This window comes from Macrotis lagotis, chromosome 1 (assembly GCF_037893015.1).
Source record: "Macrotis lagotis isolate mMagLag1 chromosome 1, bilby.v1.9.chrom.fasta, whole genome shotgun sequence".
Lineage (NCBI taxonomy): Eukaryota > Metazoa > Chordata > Mammalia > Peramelemorphia > Peramelidae > Macrotis > Macrotis lagotis.
Window position 1 is genome coordinate 27,547,021 of NC_133658.1, and position 22,168 is coordinate 27,569,188.

Here is a 22,168-nt window from a genome sequence, read left to right on the forward strand (position 1 = left end):
TGTATTTCCTTTCATTCCTTGGCCCCATCAAACAGGCTGCTTCAGAAGAAGATTGGTTGCCCCTCATCAGATATATTCAGATGAATCACATCTTTTCAGAGTTACAAAGGAATTGAGAAGCCATTTAATTCAAACTATGACCCTTAAAGAATCTACATGGAATTTTTTTTAAACTTTATTTAAGGAAATATGGTTAAGTGACTTGCCCAAGATCACACAGTTAAGCAATTATTGAGTTTCTGAAGCCAGATTTGAACTTGGGGCCTCCTGACTCCAGGGCCAATACTCTATCCACTGTGCCATCTAACTGTCCCCTCCCCATGGCATTTTTGGCAAATGTCTGCATGCAGATTTTCCGAGCAACATAACCTCGTACTTCCCTAGACAGCTTGTTCCAAGTAGAAGACCAGAAAACCATATAACAGAGGATTCTGTAGAGGCAATTGATTATCAGGTAGAGAATACACTAAGTAACCACTAAAATCTCATTCCAAATGAAGCTTCTGTGATTTTGGGGTTATTGAGTAAGTGATATTAATGGCATGATCAAGAGGGGAGGAAAAGCACAACAGAATGTGGGTGATCCCAGTTCTAAAAGTGTTCTAAAAACATTTCAGAAAAGACAAATGAAATACACTCCATTATTAGAAGTTATGGCTCAACTGCTCAAATTTAAAATTAATTTAATTAAAAGCACTGCTCTAAACCATGCTTTATTTTGAAGCCCTCTTGTGAACCCTTGATTAATAATCTGTTTCTTCATGTCTTCCCTCTTATCTTTATAATAAAAGATGAACTGAAATTTTCTTTTAGAGTGGAGAGATTCATCTTCCACTGTTAAGTTTGCTTCTAATATTTTTCATTATTTTTCAGAACTATAGGAATTTTATGCAGATGAGAATAGGTTATATTCAGAACTAAAGCATTGTCAAAAGATATGTAGTGATGATGATGATATTGATGATGATGAAGGAAGAATTGGAGGAGAAGAAAAGAAAGAGAAAAGAAAAAGAGGAAGAAGAGCAGAATGAAAATGAGGAGGAGCAGAGGCAGAAAATAGAATAACAAAAATAGGAATAAGAAGAAGAAAATAACTAGAATAAGAAAATTAGGAATGAGAAGAATTCATTTGCTGCTTGATTTTTATAATTCAGAAAAGTGAGGGAGAGGGAGAAAAGTCCCTGTCATGCTTACACAGTTAATAAATACCTCAGGAAGAATTTGAACTTAGATTTCCCGGCTCCAAAGTCAGTTTTCTTTTCCCTGCATCTTATCTTGGCAGAGACTGAATCAACTTCCCAGATCCAATCAAAAGAATTCATAAAATACCTTTGAGGTAGGGGCAGCTAGGTGGCATAGTGGATGGACCATGGGCTCTGGAGACGGGAGGACCTGAGTTCAAATGTAGCCTCAGACACTTAATAATTACCTAGCTGTATGACCTTGGGCAAGTCACTTAACCCCATTGCCAAGAAAAAAAAACCTCTGAGGTAGATCTGACAAGTGGGGGGTACAGAATCAAGACTGACATGAAAGTACATTTATGAGGTAAAAATTAGAACTGTTTACATCAGGTATCTTTGTCTTTGCACTCATGCTTCCTTTATTTCTTCTTGGCATAGAGAAACTAGAGCAGCATAATGGGTCCTTTTACCCTTGGTGTTAACATTTATTAGGGCCCTTATCCTGGAGTTTGCTTCCTTCCATAGCATCATCCCAGATATTATCATCCATAGTGGGTACTCATTCAACAGTAAATAAACTCTGTTGACTATGCCAGGTTACAGAAGACGGAATGAAGTCCAGTATTCTGTTGCCAGGTCTTCCTCAAGCCAAGCCCCAAGCATGGACCTTCTCCACTCCCCTATGCTTTAGTAGGCACATCCTCAGCAACTGACTTGCAAAACTTAGAGATTGAGTGTCTTTTGATGGTATCAAATGCAGGATGTTAAGTGAAGTCTTTCTGACTTCAAGCCTAGTCTTCTATTCATAATGCCAAGCTGCCTCTGCTATGTGTTTACATAAAAGATATCTTGAAATGCTTATGGAATTCAAATTGTTGAAAAGAGGATTGGAGTGTTAAAATAGTATGGGATCAACCATAAATCTTATTCCTTACATAGAATTTTCCCAAACACTCATCTATACAAGTTTGTCCTATATCTCTTTCCTTCAATATCTTGCTGTTACTTTAATAAATACACCCCTCTTGATATGTTAATAGGCAAGACCTGAATTCATTCTTGAAACTTGAATAATAACCCATTTTGGTATCATGGATTCTTTGACATTCTGCTGATACCTATGACCACCCTCCAGGAATATTGTTCTAAATGTTCCATCCTGGCCCCTCTAAAATCTCTCTCTCTAATATTTCAATTGGGCATCTAATCATTAATTTAATTCTGTGCTAATTATCACTGTGGTAATGATTCTTAGATCTATTTATCCCACCCTAACCTTTCTCCTAACTTCCAGTTTCTCATTGTCAGTGGCCTATTTGCCACTTTTAATTGAATGTCTCAGACATGTTAACCTCAACCCAAAGTGAACTCATGCTTCCCCCTAAAACTTGCCTTCTTTAAATCCCTACTACTGTCGTAGGTAACATCATGCTCTCTAAATTTGTAACTTCTCAGTCTTTTATATATATGTTCATATGCAATCTATTTCTAATTCTGCCTATTTGATATTTATAAAATCTCTTATAAGATATACAATAGGGCTATAACCCCATTTCTTTTCTGATCCTACCACTATTTTTGAATGTATTTTTATCACCCCATTCTTGAACTATTTCAATAGTTTGTTGATTGATTGCTGTACCTCAACTTCCTTGCCACTCCATAGATCTTATTAATCCCTCCTCCTCAATCAATAAACTTCAGTGACTGCCTATCACCTTTAGGATCAAATATAAAACCCTATGTTTCTTGTTCAGAGCACTTAATAATTTGGTCTTTTCTTATTATCCAATCTTATTACACCTTATTCCTGCCAATATATTCTGTAATCCTATGACATTGAAAAAATATCCCATCTCCCCGCTCTGAAGAGGGTTGTCCTTCATGCCTGTAATGCTCTATCTCCCCATCTCTACCTCCTGACTTGTTATAGGATTCCCTTCAAATTCCAATTAAAATATAAAATATTCTACAGGGAAGCTTTTCCCATTTCTATATAACTTTAGTCCCTTTCCTCTGAGATTTGGTTCTAATTTATCCTGTCTGTATCTTGTTTGTGCACAATTGCTTGCATGTTGTCTCCTCCATTATACTCCATGAGAGTAGGAACTTTGTGTGATTTGGGACTATTTTTTTACTTTTTAGCTATCCCTTGTTATTTTTGCAAGACAATAGGTTAAATGGTTTGCCCAGGATCACACAACTAAGCAGTTTTTGTGAGTGTGTGACTGAGGTCATATGTGAACTCAGGTCCTTGTGACTCCAGAGTCTATGCTCTATCCATTGCACCACCTAGTTACCTCAAATGTATCCCTTGCTATTTTTTTTTAAAATTTTTTGCAAGGCAAATGGGGTTAAGTGGCTTACCCAGGGCCACACAGCTAGGTAATTATGGTGTTTGAGGCCAGATTTGAACTCAGGCACTTCTGACTCCAGGGCCAGTGCTCTATCCACTGCGCCACCTAGCTGCCCCCTGCATCCCTTGTTATTAACAAAATGCTGGACCCAATATTAGCCATCTCTAGTGTGTGTGTGTGGGGCGGGGGGAGAAGGGCAGAAAAAAGGAAAAAAAATTTAAATGATAAATGTATAGATTTAAAAGGAATATTAAGTGGTACATAATCGATTTCAGTTTCATGTACAATATTTTTTTTCTATGCTACTATTTTTGTGTAAATGCTTGTTTGATTTCTCACATTCAGAATAAAATAAAATAAAAAGGTCCTTAATAAATGATTGCATTTTTTAAAATGTAATTTTCCGCCATCTATGGATGTACTAGATCTATTCAGGGCCCCTAGGTTAACAACATTGGAGAAAGAGGAGTATAATATTTCAAGAGCAGCAATAAAGAAAAGAAGCATTTAAGCCATAGGCCAATATAGATTTGAGAAGACCAGGAAAAAATGAATAGGACACTTTCACTGGAGTACAGAGTGAGTGTGATGAGAAGTGTGAAATAAAGCTGGAAACAGAAATTAGCTTTAGATAGTAGAAGACTTAGATGGAAATGAAGAAATATTTGTTTTTATCCTAGAAACAAGAGGAAAATACTGAAGATATCTGAGCAAAGAAATGATATGTCAGATATATATATATATATGTATATATACATATATACATATATATATATATGTATTGAATAAAATCTCTAGGGAACCACATGGATGATTTAATTTTTTTTTTTTTATAATAGGAGGGGTGTGTGTGTGTGTGTGTGTGTGTGTGTGTGTGTGTGTGGAGGGGGGTGAACAATGATGCGTTCCTAGTGAATTATCAATAGCTATGTAAGACAGCACAATGAAGAGAAATTTAGTGATGTGAGGAGTCTACTGAAAATGGGTAAATGGTGCTAAAAGGGTACCTGGAGCTGGAACCGCCCGAATCCAACTTCCACTCTCCACACTCCTGCATGAAAACAGTGCTAGTCCCAATTTGTTTAACTTCTCAAGGCAAAAACAAATGTTTTCTTTCTGACTGGGCAGGCACAGCTCTTATAAGTGCCAAGTGCCTTTGATGGTGAGAAAAATGGCAGGAAGCCATATTTAAAATGCAAAATTTGTTGATGATAATTAAGCCTTCGTGGGAGTCCCCAAGGTTTACTTACCTATAATTGAAAAAATGCAAATGAAGACAGTTAATCAGTGGACTGGCCAACTATGATGCCTACTATCACCCTGAATGAATTAAGGAGGAATATACAAGCAGAGCCAGATGAGTAACCAGCTGGGAGCCAATAAGAAGAGAGCTCAATGTACCAATGGACTGAACCCATATCAGTCTTGGCAGAAAGTTCTTCAAGTCCGTGATCAGCCATATTGGTCACAGAATAATAGATTTGAGCTGGAAGAGATCCAAAAGATCATCTAATGCAACATCTTAAAGAAAGGAAAAGTGAGATTTGCATGAAGGGGAGTGATCAACATCAAATTCAGAGGTAGTTATACCATTAGGACTTTAGCTTGTGTACTTTGAGCTCTTTCCACAGTATTAAGTGTGTAGGGAAACATTAAAGTGTTATGGAAGAGACTACTAGACTGGAAACTGGAGAGAACCAAGAGACTTAGAGTCCTTGTGACTATTTTTTTTGTGAGCTTGGGCAAATCATTGCTTTTCTTAGCTTCAGTTTCTGTAAGAAAGAAAAAAAAGAGAAAAGGAAGGGAGGGAAGGAGGAAGGAAGGACAGAAGGAACAAAGGAAAGAAAAAGAAAAAGAAAGAAAGAAATTAAGAAAGAAAACAAAAAAGAAAGAAGAAGAAAGAAGAAGAAAGAAAAAGAAAGAAGGAAGGAAGGAAGGAAGGAAAGAAAGAAAAGAAAGGAGAAGAGAGAAAGAAACAAAGAAAAAGGTATGAAGCAAGGAAAGAAGGAAGGAAGAAAGATGGAAAACAGTAGGAGAGGGAGGGAAGGAAGAAAGGAAGGAAGGAGGGGAAAAAAAGACATACCCCATAGCCCTGAGATGAAGTGGAGTTATATACAAAATAAGGATATTAGTCAATATGTTCTCTAAGGATTTTTCCTATGATTCCTTATTTGACTTTGTGTTTTTGTGCTTCCAGAACACCATTTATAGTAGTATTACCCTTCTACAAAACATTGAACTCAAAACCTTTCATTCTATCATTTCATCTTAATCCCTTTTTCTGTTAAATAGGGAACAGCCAGAGATGCAATTGATAGAGTGGTGGGTCTGGAATCAGAAAGATCTCTGCTTGAATCTGACCTCATATGCTTAGTAGCTCTGTAATCCTGGGCAATTCACTTACCCTTGTTTGCTTCAGTTTCTTGATCTATAAAATGATCTAGAGAAGGAAAAAGGCAAATTTTTCCACTATCTTTACCCCCAAAAACCAAAAACCAAAAACCAAATGGGTTTACAAAATGTTGGACACAATGACAAAATGAATGAACAACAAATATTACATAAATCATATTCAGGTTCTTGAAGGCAAGTACTATTTATCCTGTGTATTTGTATCTCTAGAGCCTTAGAGGCAGTTGGTGTAGTGGGGAATAGAAGACTGCACTCAGATCATAAAGACCTTATGTGTGAGACCTCTGTGAACTTGAGCAAGTCATTTAATTCCTTTTTGGTAGGAATCTCTCTAAGACATTAACTTATAAATTAGTGGCCTATGTGCATCAGTGAAGGGATTTTCTTTCCTAGGATTTTCCCACAATGATGTTATCATAGGTTCAAACTCCTCTGCCACCCCTTCCCCCATCACACACATATATAAATTGACATATATTCTCTTTCTCTTTCACTCTGCCTCATTGTCTCTATTTCTGTCTTTGTCTCAGTCTCTCTCTCTCTCTCTCTCTCTCTCTCTCTCTCACACACACACACACACACACACACACACACACACAAACCAAACACACACAAACATAATTCCCAGAGCTTTACATAGTAGATGTTTAACAAATATTTATTGGTTTAAATTAATTCTGATAGACTAATAAAAACCATACTTTAATTTACATTAGCTAATATCTCATCAGGCCTTACCATGGCAGGATCAGGAATAACTTACTGAAAACCAACAGCTATAGGAACATTGAGAGGACAGGAAGGGTCACTGGGAAAATCCCAACACAAATGCCAGAAGTTTATACCCTTATGGAGGGCTACCATTGATCAGAATGTTTTAACAAATCAAATCTTTTTATTTTTTTATTTGGAAAGATGGGTTTCTTTTTGAGCAGGATAGTTTTGGGTAAGTGGGAAAGAAAAGTTGCAAATGAAAAAGGAAATTTTCTATTAGAAACAGGGAGCTATTGAACGGTGACATGACTGTAATTGCAGCCTTCCTGCTTCTATTCCTTTTGTTAGGGTCTTAATTATATTTCAGGTACCTTGGACAGGGCAGAGACCTTGTAATCCATTAGTTTACAACTCTTTCCTGAAGAGTTTTAAAATATCACTTAGTACAATGTTTACTCAGAGTAATTGCTTAACAAAAATTAAAAATTAAAGTACATCTTCGTTCCTACAGGAATCTGCAAGATATAAAGAAATTCTTAAATCTCTTCTACTCCTAAGCATGAATCTTGCTTCCTGTCTAATTGTGGTCTCCTTTGATCCATTAATAGGACCTTCTGAATACATTGCTTTTCCCTGACTCCTTCATTCCCACCCCCTTCGAAAGACTTATACTAGAGACTTGGTCTACCCAATCTCCTTGTATCTCTTTTGCAGAATCTCAGATTCTGTATATATGTGTATATTTTGTCCTTCTTCACCAACTTGTAAGTTCCTTGTAAGCAGGAGCTGATTCCCTTTGATCTCAGTATATTCAATGCCTTGTACATGGATCTTAGGCACTGTTATTGGACATTAACTTATAAATTATAAAATATAAGTTAACTTATAAAGCAGGTAGAGACTTTAAAAAAGCTGGGTTTTGTTCGATTGATTGATGCAGATCATATCAAGGCAATGTCCATGAAGAATCCACTATAGGAAAATTTACTTCTGTCCTGGAATGGTTTATTCTGAAAAGTTCTACCATATTTTTTAAAAAAAACATCAAATATAAAAAGTGACAGATTTTGGTGCTGAATTGGTTCTCCAAAATCTTAGCCTGGGTTGAGTTGAATTAGATTAGCTTGACATGAGGTTTGAAGATGGCTACTCTGGGATCAGAGTCAAATGACCATCCTCCACAAAATCAGTTAATCATCAGGAGAAGTTTGGTCAACAGATATTTATTTAATTATTTTTTGGTCAACGAAATTCTTAAGATCTTATACTGAACAAAGCAAGGAGGGGAATTGAATGAATTAATGAAGGTCACTTAATATTACAAAGCTCCTTAAAGTATTGAAGGTGGTATACTCCATATACACACTGTGTGAGAGTTATGTTAAATTATAAAAGTCAGTCATTGCTTTTGTGGAACTACTATACCATAAGGGGCATCCAAGACATGAATACATAGCATGTAAAATAATTTAGGTTTTCAAATAATGAAAACAATATTCAAAAGAATACTATATTTGCTAAAAAAAAGTATCAGATAATAATGACTAGAAGAATTTGGAGAAAGGGGAGTTCACTTCATTCTGAATTGGTCAGGAAAGACTTAGAATATTCGGTTCAAATCTAGAGTACAAAGCCCCATGTTCAAATTCTGTCTCTTTCTATCTTTAATTATAATTTGAGGTGAGTCACATCATCACTCTTGGTTTTTTCCTATATCCACATCTCTTCTTTTTTTTTTCAATTTTTCTATTCATATAACCACTACCCCAGTGTTCCTCTAATGGTTTAGACTGAGTTGAGTTGAATTAAATTATCACAAGAACCTCCTAATCTGTTCCTCTGCCTTAATATATCCATGCCTACTTCCTTCCACCCTCCCATTACTTGACAAAATATGGATTGGAGCATGTCACACCCTCCTCTCCAACCCTTCCACTGCCCCACCGGACACTCACTAAACTTCAGGGCTTCTTGTGATCTTATGGTTAAAAAAATAGAACTTTTTCAGATATAAATTCCATCAGGGAGCTATCTTGACTTAGCTTTTATTTTCCACTGTATTCCATTCTACTCCTCTTTATAGTCCAACTTAAGTTGCCTTCTAACAATTCCTCATATACAGGAGTGCATCCTTCCAACTTTGTGCTTTTGAATGAGTTCAAAAGCTCATTGTTTCTCAGCCTCCCAAATCTTAGAAGCCTTAGCTTGCTTCAAGAAAGACCCAGATCAGATCAAATAATCGCATGTCATCCTTTAAATGAAGCCTTTCTTATGCCCCAAACCACAAAGTTTTAATACACAACCCAAAGCTATATATTATTTTGTATATACCTATATAAGTTTTAAATATCCATGTTTGTTTTTCCTATTAGAATTTGTGTTTTGTCTATCACCTCACACACACACACACACACACACACACACACAAAGTTTCTCTTAAAATTCCTTATTACTGCTTAGAGCTTACATTGAAGATTGTTGGTAGAACACAAACTCTGGAAAATCTTATCAAACTAAAAAGTTTCTGAATGCAGATCAGACATAGCCAATAGGTCTTCTAGATGAGAAAGAATCTACTTTTGAAATTCAGTTGGAAAAAAGTGATGAATTTTATAATCACAGCCAATATAGAAGAGCGTCTTCTGTTGTAGTAGGATGGTTATTCTTGTTGGTATAAGGAAAACACATTCCACTAAAATCCTGGGTCCTTGAAAAATAGAACCTTAAAATCTCTCTCTCCCTCATCCCTTCTTTGCATTCCCCATATCAGACACATCATATTATCCCTGGATCACTGACTACTTAAATGACATCCAATTCCTCCACTATTCACTTCAGCCTCTATATTGTTGCCAGATTACTTCTCCTAAGTATTGGGAGGCCATGTGCTACAATGCAAAGTGCTATGGGATTGGGCTCCAGAGACATGTTACATTTGACAAATCTGTTTTCTTTATTTTGAATATTAATTTCTTATTGTATAAATGAGAATTTCACATGACTACTTAAAGGAAAAATGTTTTCAACAAATAAAAACCTTTGGGCATTCTGCTAAGCTCCAAAACATTCTATAACTCTCTATGAAAAAAGAATATACAGGGACTGACATTAGAAGTCCTCAGCTTTCCAGTCACATTTCAAGAAAAACTCCTCTCTGAGTGTTTTATTTTAGGTTTATTCTGTCCTTCTCAATGATATTGCCTTCTTCACTTCCTCATTTTAAAGCCACACATAGCTTTTTGCTTATCTGAAATGTTACAAATTTTGTAACGCTAGACTTTAAGATATAAGGAAGTTCATATGTTATCAGATTCAACCTTCTCACTTAAAGAGTTGAGTAAATGGAATCCCTTTAAGTCAACATGCATTTTTCAAGAGATGATAGACATCATGTTAATCTCATGAGAAAGATAAAATTCTGAGAGAAAGAGCATCACCTAGATCTCTCTCAATGTAGCTATAAAAACTGGATGTCCAAGATGTGAGGTGAATTTTCCCAGGTTTCATACATAATAGACATCTATTCTGGATCTTAGTCTATGCTCTTTGACCCTAGAGAAAGGTTTCTTTTCACTACTAAGAAGAATTTACAGGAGTTTTGGACTTTTATTTTTGTATCTCAAGTCGCTGGCATGTAAAATATTTAATAATCAATGCTTGCTGATTCATTCATTGACTGACTGAAGATTCTACCTCTTTAATGTTGGGTACATTGTGAATACTTACAAGAAAGAACACCATTATGACATATCTGGTCCCCACAAGTATCATTACTCCTATTTTTTTCAGATGAGAATTCCAAAACTCATTGAACAGAAATCAATTTCTCAAGCTAACTGATACAAAATTGGAAGGAATATTGAATTTTTGGACAGAGGACCAGAGTTCATATCCTGGATATGTTATTTATTTTTTGTGTGACCATCATTTTAGATTCTCTGGGTCTTCCATTAAAGAAAGGTTAGGCTAGATTAGATTACCTTAGAGGAACTTTTAGATGGAATCTATGATAATTTAAGGATTCAAACATTGAACCTAGCTACATTTTCTAATTAGACATACAACATTCTCTCCTTATTTTCTCAGAAGTATGATTTTAGGAAAATTATTTGAATAGCACAGTCCTAGAGGATAGAATCCTGGACTTACATTCAGAAGATTTGGGGTTTGAATTTTGCCTTTGATTCTAACTTACTAAACAAATCATTTAACTTATTTGCACCTGAAGAAACTTTATGAGTTATAAATATGTTAGACATAAGTAGAGATTTTAATGTCTATACTTCTTCTAAACTGAGGAGAAAAAAAGTACATAAGCCTCCCTACTGAATGGGGCAGAGCTTGGAAGAACAGACTCTTGAAACATCAAATATATTCATGCATAGAGAGATAAGGTTATTGCATATTTGTTATGATCAAACTCTGACCTGTTATAACACATGTACACAAGCCCCTGAACATCTGAGGATGGGGAAATGAGGTGTTCCCATTTCTCAAGTTTCATTGAATTCCTCTCAAACTCACTAGACCCCTTAAGCAAGACCTTGAAATAAGTAAGTCCATCCTTCACAGAGAGGAAATTCATTCAGTTGCCCTTCTCTGCTTTTAAGTCATTTAGGTAAAATTCTCAAGGTCTTTTTGTCTCCTAAGTATATTCTAATGATTGGTTCCTCTTTTATACTTCTTCACACAAGCCTCTAATTGTATGACATTTGCCCCACTAATAGCCTATCAAAGTGAACTGACACTTCACTTATTTTTGAGAAGTCCTAAATGGTTCACCACCTTGTAAAGGTTTGAATTTTTGAAATTTGGCATACCTAGTTGAAAATAAACATCTTTTATATCAACCTTAACAGATATAATTCTAAAATGTGGGAAGAAAGTTTGGTAAGTAATGAAATGGAAGTGGCTTGTGGAAAACAGGGACATCTTTGAAGACAGAAAATCTCCTCTTGGCTCTACCCTAATCTAAGTGACCTTGCTAAGTCTTCCAACATCTGTAGGAATTAATTTGCTTAGCTGTCACATGGTTGGTTTACATGATGTGTATTTGGGTCCTTCCAGTTATCCCTTTGTGCTTGGAAGAAGCTGAATATCACAAAACTTAATTTAACAACAAAGCATGAAATAGTCTGAAAAGCACTAGATCTGGAGTCAGAGATCCTAGGTTTCAAATCCCAGCTCTGCTACTTCCTAGCTTTGTGATCTTGATCAATGATTACCTTTATCTAGATTTGATTTCTGTTACAGGAGAAAGTTATGTCTCTAATGTAGCTTTTGGGATGCCACTTAATTTCTCTGCTGACATCTCCATTCCAAATGTCTATGTAGATTATTTCTGTCTGACTTGGGGGTAGAGTCTTCCAAGTTCATATTGGTCTCATCAATCAGTCAGATACACTTCAGCTCCAGCACTAATATTTCCTCTTCTAAAAGAATATTGTAGCAATGGACATATACAATTTTCTTGCTATATAGTCAGACCCATCCAAGAAGTTCACCATTATTAGGGAGGATGAAACACTGATAATTATTAAATTATTGATGAGGATAAATTTATGCTGTGACTTTATTCCAAATGTTCTGGCTTATCAATAATATGCAAATTTGACATTTATATAGCACCCTTAAAATTCATCTGGGTGCTTCCTATACATAACATCATGTTAGCTATTCAATGACCTAATGATAGTTACTGTGGCCATTATTGGGGAAATCAGCCTGAGTGGAGTGGAAAGAGCTAAGATTTTGAAGACTGAGGACTTGCATTTGAATCTTTACTTTGCTACTCACTACTATTTTGACCTTTCTACAGTCACTTAGTTTCTTTGGCTCTCAGTTTCCCCATTTGTAAAATGGTCTTTCCAACTCTATGATGCTATAAACACAAGAAACAGAGGGGATAAGTTGCCAAGTACACATAAATAAGTAATAAATGCTCCAGGTAAAAGCAGAATCCAGTTCTTTAAGCCTCTACCTTCCTGAATACATTTCTTCTTTTTGTTGAAATAATTCTCATTGCAATTGTTGGAATTTATGACTTGTAGAAGATATGTTTTATTCAGATTTCACTCAGCATTTTTTCCAAATCTTAACGTTTATAACTCTGTAATTCTCCCTTATAATTCCCTCTTCCTCATTCACATACCAACTAGCCCAGGTCAGCACCCTTTCATATCTCACCTTGTCTGTTTTTAAAGTCTCATTTGTCTCTTGACCATAATTCTCTCTCCACTATTCTATTCTTCAAACAGCTTTTAAAGTGATTTTCCTAAACTGCATATCTAAAACCATGTCACTTACCTACTCAATAAACCCCCATGACTCCCTATTACCTCCAGGATCAAATATGAAGTCCAATTTTATATTTAAAGTCTTTCACAGGATATCTTTGTCACTGGGTATTTCTTCAATTTTAAATTTGTAACCAAGATTTGAAAAGTCTGAAGGAAGGGATTAGTGACAGAGAAACTGAGGATATGTATACCAATGACCTTTTATTTTTTTAAAAGAGAATTCCTTTTGGAAAGAGACAATTCTAAATTTTTCTTAGCAGTTGTTCATACAGGAACAGAGTATATCAAGATATATCTCTTTGGGGAAAAAAAAAGATACTGAATCGTCAGAATGCAAAAGAACAATGTTGCTCTAGCTATTCAGAAAGACTCCTCAAATGAAATGAATTAACTTAGTTTGTAGAAATCAACCTGGCAGCACAGTGCTGGGATATATAAAGAACTGGGTTTGGAGCTGGGATGATCTTAGTTTGAATCCTGCTTCTGACATTTTCTAGCTATATGGTCTTGGAGAAGTCATTTGTTCTCTCTGTACCTCAGTTTCCTTTTCTGTAAAATAAGGGAATTGATTACGATGCCCTCTGGATGATCCTTTATAATTTAAAATCTGTGATCTTTTATAGAGAGAAAGAAATACAAAATATAAACAGAGAAATACAAAATAGTTAAGAGAAAAGGAGAGAGACAAAGACAGACAGAAAAACAGAGAACTGAATAGCAGGAGTTGAATAAAGAAAAATCTTATGTGGGACAGTATTAATAAACTGGGTGAATCTTATAATTGGAAAAGACATCTTTAACATGTTTCATCATCATCATATCAGTTACTATACATTTTCTACAATTTCTAATATGATTTCGGGAAGTCAGTTCCCCCATCTATTTTTTAGTGTCATTATTTCTTTTCAGAAAAAAAGCATTTGTTTTTTGTTTGTTTTTTTTTCCCCCATAACAAGTCATGCGAGTAGGCTCAGAGATATGTCTTTAAAAAGCTCAGCAGATGAAGACTGTCCTAGATAGGTTTCAATTCAACTCAATTCCTATTGAATGTTCACCATATCAGATTATGTGCTAAAATGAGAATACAAAGGCAAAAAATAAAAATAATTTCTTTACTCATGGAATGTCTAATCCCATTTACTGGATGGGATTGTATCTCTGCTTACAGATTTCCCTAGTTTATTTTAAATTCCACAAAATTTCTACTAAAAATCTTTTTAAACCACTTTTGCTTCTGGTGACTTCTTTCTGTTATTTTCTAATTGTCATCTATTCTTCTAGCTATCTTGCACATGTGTACATATATGTCTATACATAGTGACATGCATATTTACACAAAAACATATTTCCCATCTCTTCCCACATAAACTTAATTTCCAAACATTTTCCTTTCTTCTTCCCTATTCCCAGAAAAAGAAATGAAAAAGCTCAACTAAACTGATTCACATACCCATTGTTTCACATGTATGAAGTTTGCCACACCCTTAATGCCCTGTCTCTGAAAAAACTAATATATGTTCTCATCCCTTCTTTGCTGCTGAAACATTATTATCTAGATAGAACATTTAGGATTTTGTTATTTTTTCCATTTTCAATATTGCAACCATTGTCTAAACTCTGTTTTGAAATATACTTTAATTGGTTGGACTGATAGGTTTCTGGAAGTTTGCCACAATTTTTGTTGATAAATTTATGAGCGTAATCATGCCTATAAATTCTACAAGTGGCCTGTTTATGCCCATTTTCTTGATTTATGGAGATAGCAATATTCCCTGACCTGAGTTGATCCCAGCTGGCAGTCTTACTTAATATTGCTGCCAATTTAACATCTAATCACTGTTTGCAGCTCTATATTAAGGGTCCTTTGCCTTTTAGGTCCTTGTGTCAATAGTCTGTAGAGCCAACTGGAATAGATTTCATAGTCAAAGCAGTTGATGAGAATTTTCTTTGTTCTTTCCATCAACTTTATTCTGTCCCCGGGCCAATTTTGTAGCCTTTTTCCAACCCACCCATCAAACATGCATGACCTCTTTTTTTTTTCCCTTTCAAATTAGGGATAGTAGATTACTTTGCTTATCATTGTTCTCTGTATCCACTGAGGCACAGTGTTGAGGCTATGCATTAACTCAGCTGTGGTTTCATAGGTCTCTGTTCCCTCAGGCTCTGTTCAGTAAGGCTTCTTGCATAATATTACTAGCTGGTTGATCACTTTCCTCTGTATGAGGTTTATTCAAAGATTTCTGGCAGGAGGCTGGGTAACCCGAGTGTATCTAAAGAAAGGCAGACTATCATAATAGCATGATATTGCTGGGGAAGGAACTAGTTGGCATGAGCAGAGTACTGGCCTTAGCATATCAGTAAGACCTTAGGTCAAACCCTGCTTCAAATTCTTACTAGTTGTGTAACCCTTGGCATGTTATAAACACTTCTCAGTCTCATCTTTCTCATCTGTAAAATAAGGAAATTAGGTTCAATAGCTACTAATGTCCTTTATGCTCAAAAATCTATAATCTAGAAAAATATTTTTATTTCTAAAATTTTATTTTTAAAAACAAAAATTAAAATTTAGAGCTCTTGTTACCCATGTGGACTGGCACATATTTGGGAATTTGTAGTCTTCAGAAGTTGCCAGTGTCATTGAGTGGTTATGAGCTGTCCAACACTTCTCAAACTTTTTGTGGCAGAGGCCAAACTTGAATACTGATCATTGTGACTATAAGGTCACCTCTCTATCCATATATGATACTATCTCTCCTGTATGGTAAATTTGATTTGCATTCAACATTTAAAAAAATAGTAATGCTAATGACCTTATTTAAATGCTTGAATCAATAAATTCACCCTTATACATATAACAATAAACATACCAAATCATCCTTGTCGTTTCTAATGAAAAATGTGTCAATTAATCAGTGACTCCTTTCATTATTTCTGAATTTTATAAATGAAAACAACACTCCTAAGTAATAACTGCTATATACATATTGCCTTTTCTGAGTGGAGTATAAGATTCTTGAAAATAAGAATTGTCTAACTGTTGGATTTGTATCTCTCCTGCTTAAAACAGTTAAAAATATAGTTCTTAAATTTTTTTATTCATCGTAATCATTTGTCTTTGTTTGGAACTAAATATAATTCTGCTGCCTTGAGGAACATCCACACACAAAAAATATCTTGGTTAGTCATTTTGTACTTATCAAAGAAACATATAAGAAGGTGTGCTTAACCTAACTGATGAACTTTACAAATTAAATTTTTCCATTAGAGAATAAAGGGGTAAAGTGCAAAGGAGCCTAGATAAGTTTGAATGCACAGTTCTTGGGTCAGGATAAATAATTAATGAAGAAGTCTGAATGTTGACCTCCCTCATTTTCCCTCTTTTTTTTTTTTTTTTTTGGTTATCATTGTTATGACAAGGCCACTTTGGGCAAAGAATGGAAAATGAAATCCAGGTCCATCCATTTGGGGATTTGGCCATGTAATTTATGAGGGCATGGTAGGGATGGGAGAACAAGCATGACTTTTGAAATGTGTTTTCATATTAGCTTCCTGAGATGATTTATGAATTTCACTCATCAATTCTTGACTCTTACTAGTTACCAAGCAAGGATAATTGTCTCTACTTAATAGTCCTTTCCTGAGCATTTGGAACTCAGTGCAAGAATGCATATTTCTAGAAGTATAGGTGAATTTGTATATAATTGAATAGTTGATGCAAAGCTTGACTCAGACATTTGACAGACTTAATAACCATTCATTCTTGGGGAACATTCTGATGTTTTGCTTCATCCTCAGCTAGAACGAGAAGCAATGTGGTAAACTGAGATGGAGGGAAGATAGAGAGCAAGTTTGAAAAACCGAAGGACAATGGTTCTTATCCATTTCTTCACATAGAATATCTCTACTTCTTAGCTCTCTCTTGCTTTGTGTCTCCTATTCTCCATACACAACATTCTATGTCCAAGTGTTTCATTGACTTCCATTCCTGCAACTCCCTCCTTCCTTTTGTCTCCTGACTTCCCTAACTTCCTGTGTTTCAGTTAAAACTCCTTCTACAAGAGACTTCTCCTGATCTCCCTTAATGTTAGTGCCTTCTCTCTGTTAAATATCTCCAATTTATCTAATTCATATTTTATTTATACATGGTTTTCTTAAAACCATGTTTTTACATGTTATCTTCCCCAATAGACAGTGAGGTTGTTGAAAGTAGGGACTCATTTGCCTTCCTATCATACTGAGGAATCATACTAGGGAAGAGAGAATTTATTTTATTATGTTTTGAAGATTCAGTCATTTCAAAATACATATTGGGCAAGAAAAATCAGACTCATGTACAGTTTACCAATTTGTTGCATGAATATAGTTTTATATCCATCCTAAATAAGGAGAGTATAATGTAGCCAATCATGGAAGATTTTTTTAAGTGCTTAATATACAGCAGTCACTGTGCTAGGATCTGGGAATTCAAGTCAAGAGAATGAAACAATCTCTTCTCTCAAGAAGCTTACATTCCATCCGGGGAGACAACGTATAAATATCTAAGTAGGTGAAGAATGGAGATTGATAGAACAAATGCAGAATAACTATATGATGGGAGAGGGCACTAGCAGTGGTGGGCATCTGGAGATACTTGAGCTTCACTTTGAAGGAAATAAGGGATTCTGTCAAGTCAAATTTGATGAGGGAGTGCATTTTATAGACGTCATGAAATGAGTTCTGTTTGTGAGAAATAGAGTTGAGGACAGTTTCAGTCCTATTTGACTAGACTACAAAGAGTGGGAGGAAGAGTAATAATGAATAATAAGGTTGTTTGTCAAAGCCTTCAAAAGTCAGACACAGGGCTTTATGTATTTGCCTAAAAACAATAGAGAACGCCATTCGAGTCAGTCTTGGGGGAGAAAGTGCTAGCATATATTGGGAGTAGGAGTTGGGGGGAGAGGTGGAGAGAAAGGAATCTGAAATCTGAATCTTAAATAAATTATATATTTATAGAGGAGGGTATTTATTTCTGTCTTGGAAAGGAATGGAGATGAGAGGTAACATGATATGTCTGAATTAGCATGATAACCAATATGACTATACAGAGAATATGGAGGGGGGGGAGCTGGTTGCAAAGTGGTTTAAATACCAAAAAAATATTATATTTCATTCTTGATATAACGGAAGACACTTGAGTTTGAGTGTTATAGAGATTCTATAGCCATTCTCTTTGCTGAATATTTGAAACATTGATTGTTAAGAGGAGAGATCAATGAGAAGGCTATTATGATAATCCAACTAAGAGTTAGAAAATCTACATTAGACTGGTTCCTGTGAAGAGAAAGAAGGATCAACAAGACATATCTACTGGTTGACTATGTCTCAAGTATAAAGTGACTCCAAAGGAGATTCTAAAACTATTTGACTGGAAGGGCGATGGTGCCCCATAACAGTAGCCCCAAAACAATAGAAGGGTGGAGGTGGTCAGAGAACATATTGAATTCTATCTTGGCCATGTTGAATATGAAATGACTGTGGGACATTCAATTCAAGTTGCTCACAAGGCAGTTAGTTATCCAGTACTGAAACGCAGAAAGGAGACTAGGTCTCTAAATACAAATCTAGAAATCATCTGCATAGAGATGGTATTTAAACCAACAAGAACCTGTGATTCCAAGGGAGACTGTAGAGAGAGAAAAAGAAAACTCAGGACAGTGACTTGGGATACATCAGACTTAGAGTCCATGATCTGGATCAATTAATAAATTAATGCTTTTTTGTATGGGAACATCACATACTCTGTGTGGCAGAGTCTATGGTCACTCTGATTACAACTTGCCAATAGCTTCTCATGGTTAGTTTTTTGTTGTTTTGAAAGGAGGGACTCGAGACTTGTTCAGTTCATTTCCTATGGCAACCTAACAATTTAGTTAGAAGTCAGAGATCTCATACTACTTACACCATTATATATAATTCCAGCCCTGCTTTCCCTCCAAATCTAAACTAGGATCTGTGCTTCTACAAATCTCAACTCTCCATTAGCAGTCATTTACATGGGTATAAAAATGGATCTATAAAAATAGTGATAATATTAAGTTTAACTTTTCATCTGACTGCTAAATGGTAATTTTGCTATGATCCCTATGTCACTGAGAACCATGCCACTTTAGAAGACGCTGATAGGCAAACCTTAGTTTGAAATTTTCACCAACTCAAAAGAGGGTTACCTCTTTAACCAGGTGATATCTATATCTGTATGAAGTTTTCATTATTGTCCAGAGCCTCAATACACTGAGGGTTGAAGGATATTGTGGGGGGGAGGACTCAGGAAAGGATGGAGATAGGCAGTTTCTCCTCCGCTACTGTTCTGGCTCTTCCAAAGGCAAGTTATCTTCCTTGCTTCTTAAGCACAGAAATACATCATCAGCCCCCTTCTAGATGGTTGACTTTGAATAACTCTAAAATATTTCATTATTTTGCCCCTTCTTTTAGCTGGACAGTGCCACATCCCTCATCCAGGCTGCCAAGAACTTGATGAATGCTGTGGTTCTCACGGTGAAAGCCTCCTATGTGGCCTCCACCAAATACCAGAAGGTCTACGGGACAGCTGCTGTGAACTCTCCTGTGGTGTCTTGGAAGATGAAAGCTCCAGAGAAAAAGCCCTTAGTGAAGCGAGAAAAACCAGAAGAATATCAAACAAGAGTTAGACGAGGCTCTCAGAAGAAGCACATTTCTCCCGTACAGGCATTGAGTGAATTTAAAGCAATGGATTCATTTTAGGACACTAGCTTTACTGGGGAAGAAAAGTTTTCTTTTGTTTTCCATTTTGTTTTTAATCCTTTTTGTATATGTACCTGCTGACTTATGTGCCTCTGGCATGGGGAAAAGCTAATGAACCAGTATCAGTTTGCATGTGATATGAGATCAGATCAGATAGAATCAACTCATAGGCAGCTTGTATGGGCAAGGCACTCTTGTCAAAGCTGACTGGCAGCTACTCTTGAAATGCCTACATAGAATTGGCCAAAGAATTCACATCTTTAAGAGCAAGGGAAGGGGTGGGAGGGGAAAGACAAATTTTGATCTATCAAAGCAAAACTTTATGCATGCAAGAAACATTAGGTTGGCAGGTATATTGCTAAGTGAAAAGGCTGGGGTTGGGGGTGGTGGGGGTGATGGTAGAAAATTAAACTTGTATTGCTTCTGTTTCAGTGCAAAAAATGTACTAGCTGATATACTTAAGTGTGTGGCCCACAGATCAAACAATTTAACTTTGAGGTCATATCTTTATGATAGTATGTGAATTTTTAACATAGGGGAACCTAAATAATCCAGCTTCAAGTGCTTCTTTTAATCCACATTTTGTTCTTTATCTTCTAGTCCTGCTATGACTCTTGTTCATGTGATCAATTATTCCCATTTACTGACAAAAAAATGAAATTGACTTTTGAGAATTGAAATCTTGATAGCAGCATTTGAGGCACAATATGATGGCTGGCCTTTGCCATTTTGGTTATGATTTTATTTTTTCCTAGAAATAGAAGGCCCAATGGTGGAATGTTTAGAGCAATGGAAATTTGAAAACGTGTGACAGTCTAGAGGCAAATATATAGGTGTAGCTTGGAGTGCTGGTATCTATTATACCATTGTATCCACTAACTCTAAATAAACTCATTTAACCTGGAAGGTTGTGAGATGTTTTTTTTTTCATCTTAGGTACACACTCATGGGTTGGAATTGTAATAGAGGGTCAAAAGACTTGGTTTTGAGCTCTGGCTAATAAATAATATAGCAATTCAAAATTTGCAAATTGCTTTACACATATTATTTCCTTTGATCCTCATAAAAATCCTTGGAGGTAGATTTCATTTTATCCTCATTAAACAAAGAAACTGAGTCTGAGAGGACAAAAATATTGTCCAAGGTAACAGGACTAATGAAGAGTTTGAAGCACATTCCTCCTGACTTCAATTCTATGTATTTCACATCATCTAGTTTCCTAAATGTATTTGCTGAATTGAAAGACACTCACTGAAAGCAGAACCTATCTCATTTTTATATTTGCAAAGTGTCTAGAACAGAACATTTAAAAATAAACATTTAAAATAAAAAGCTCCAATACTTCTTAGTCCAGAATATCAATACCTAGACAGTTGACTTTATCTGTGACCTCCCTTCCCAGATATCCTTAGCATATTAGATTCATCCTTATCATTAAGCGGAGTCTCCTGGTAAATCAACCCACCTTCATTGGTAGCTTGAGAAATAGACTTTTCTCTCTTCACTCTATAAAACTATCTCCTGAATTTTCTAAGGGTTCTTTGGGAATGTCTGAAAACCAAGGAAAAACTAAATTTGAATGCCGACTGATACACAGGGTAAAAAAAGTCTACCCTTCCATACTTCAAAATAAGAATTATTTCTGAGTCAGAGTTTAAGAGAGGAAAAGCTCGGGGAACCACCCATTTCTTCCCCCCAAATCTAAACATGACTCCTTTGGGATTCTTTCACAATTTTAATGGAATCTCATCAGATGATGGAGATAGTTTCCACATTGATTTGGCCAATTTGCTTCCTCCTAGCTGTCATACCTTATTTTTAAAATTCTATTTCCCACTACTAGCCTTTTATCACCAGAACAGCTTCCTCCCTTTCTTATTTCACAAAAAGTCATCCTAAACCTCTTTCCCTATTGCTAAAACATAGATCCTAAAAACATCATTACTTATTTCAAAAACATTTTAAACCTTAAGGAATTGTGAATTTTTGTTCTTAAAAAGTACCTTGAAATCATGAAAATTTTAAGGCTGGAGGTTACTTTTGAGATCATCAAATTCCAGGGCTCTGTGTCTCTAGGTCCTGGAGATGGTCAGTTAGTTATAAGCTAGCTAGCTCAAAGAGGGAGTTGATCCCCTATTTGTGATTTCTGACTCCAAGTTCCATTCATTTTCTATTGACTACATCTCTGTCATTATAGCAAACATTAATACTTTTTTAGAAGCAGGAAATTGTAAAGAATGTCTTATAGAGAGACCATAGAATGCCACATTCATTTGTGAGAAAAATGGAAGATGTTACATTTCTTTTGTTTTCCATTCATGTCCAGATTTTATCTAGAGTTGAGCATGTATAATGCTAAACCTGTACAAAACTTAATGTGTGTTTTCATCAGGAAGTTGAAATCCAAATGGATTCCAAGTAGACAAGCTTAAAATATACCTAA

The 22,168-nt window shown here is 35.7% G+C and overlaps 1 protein-coding gene across 2 annotated transcripts in view; it reads left to right on the top strand.

Annotated features, from left to right (window-relative positions):
- The window catches only part of CTNNA2 (catenin alpha 2), a 1,546,517-nt gene extending 1,525,893 nt beyond the window's left edge, over positions 1-20,624 (top strand). For both annotated transcript variants that reach the window (XM_074196107.1, XM_074196106.1), the window contains one exon: positions 19,438-20,624. In XM_074196107.1, coding sequence (XP_074052208.1) covers positions 19,438-19,725 — 288 coding nt within the window. In that variant the 3' untranslated portion in view covers positions 19,726-20,624. The remainder of the gene's footprint in view (positions 1-19,437) is intronic.
- The last annotated feature ends 1,544 nt before the right edge of the window (positions 20,625-22,168 follow it).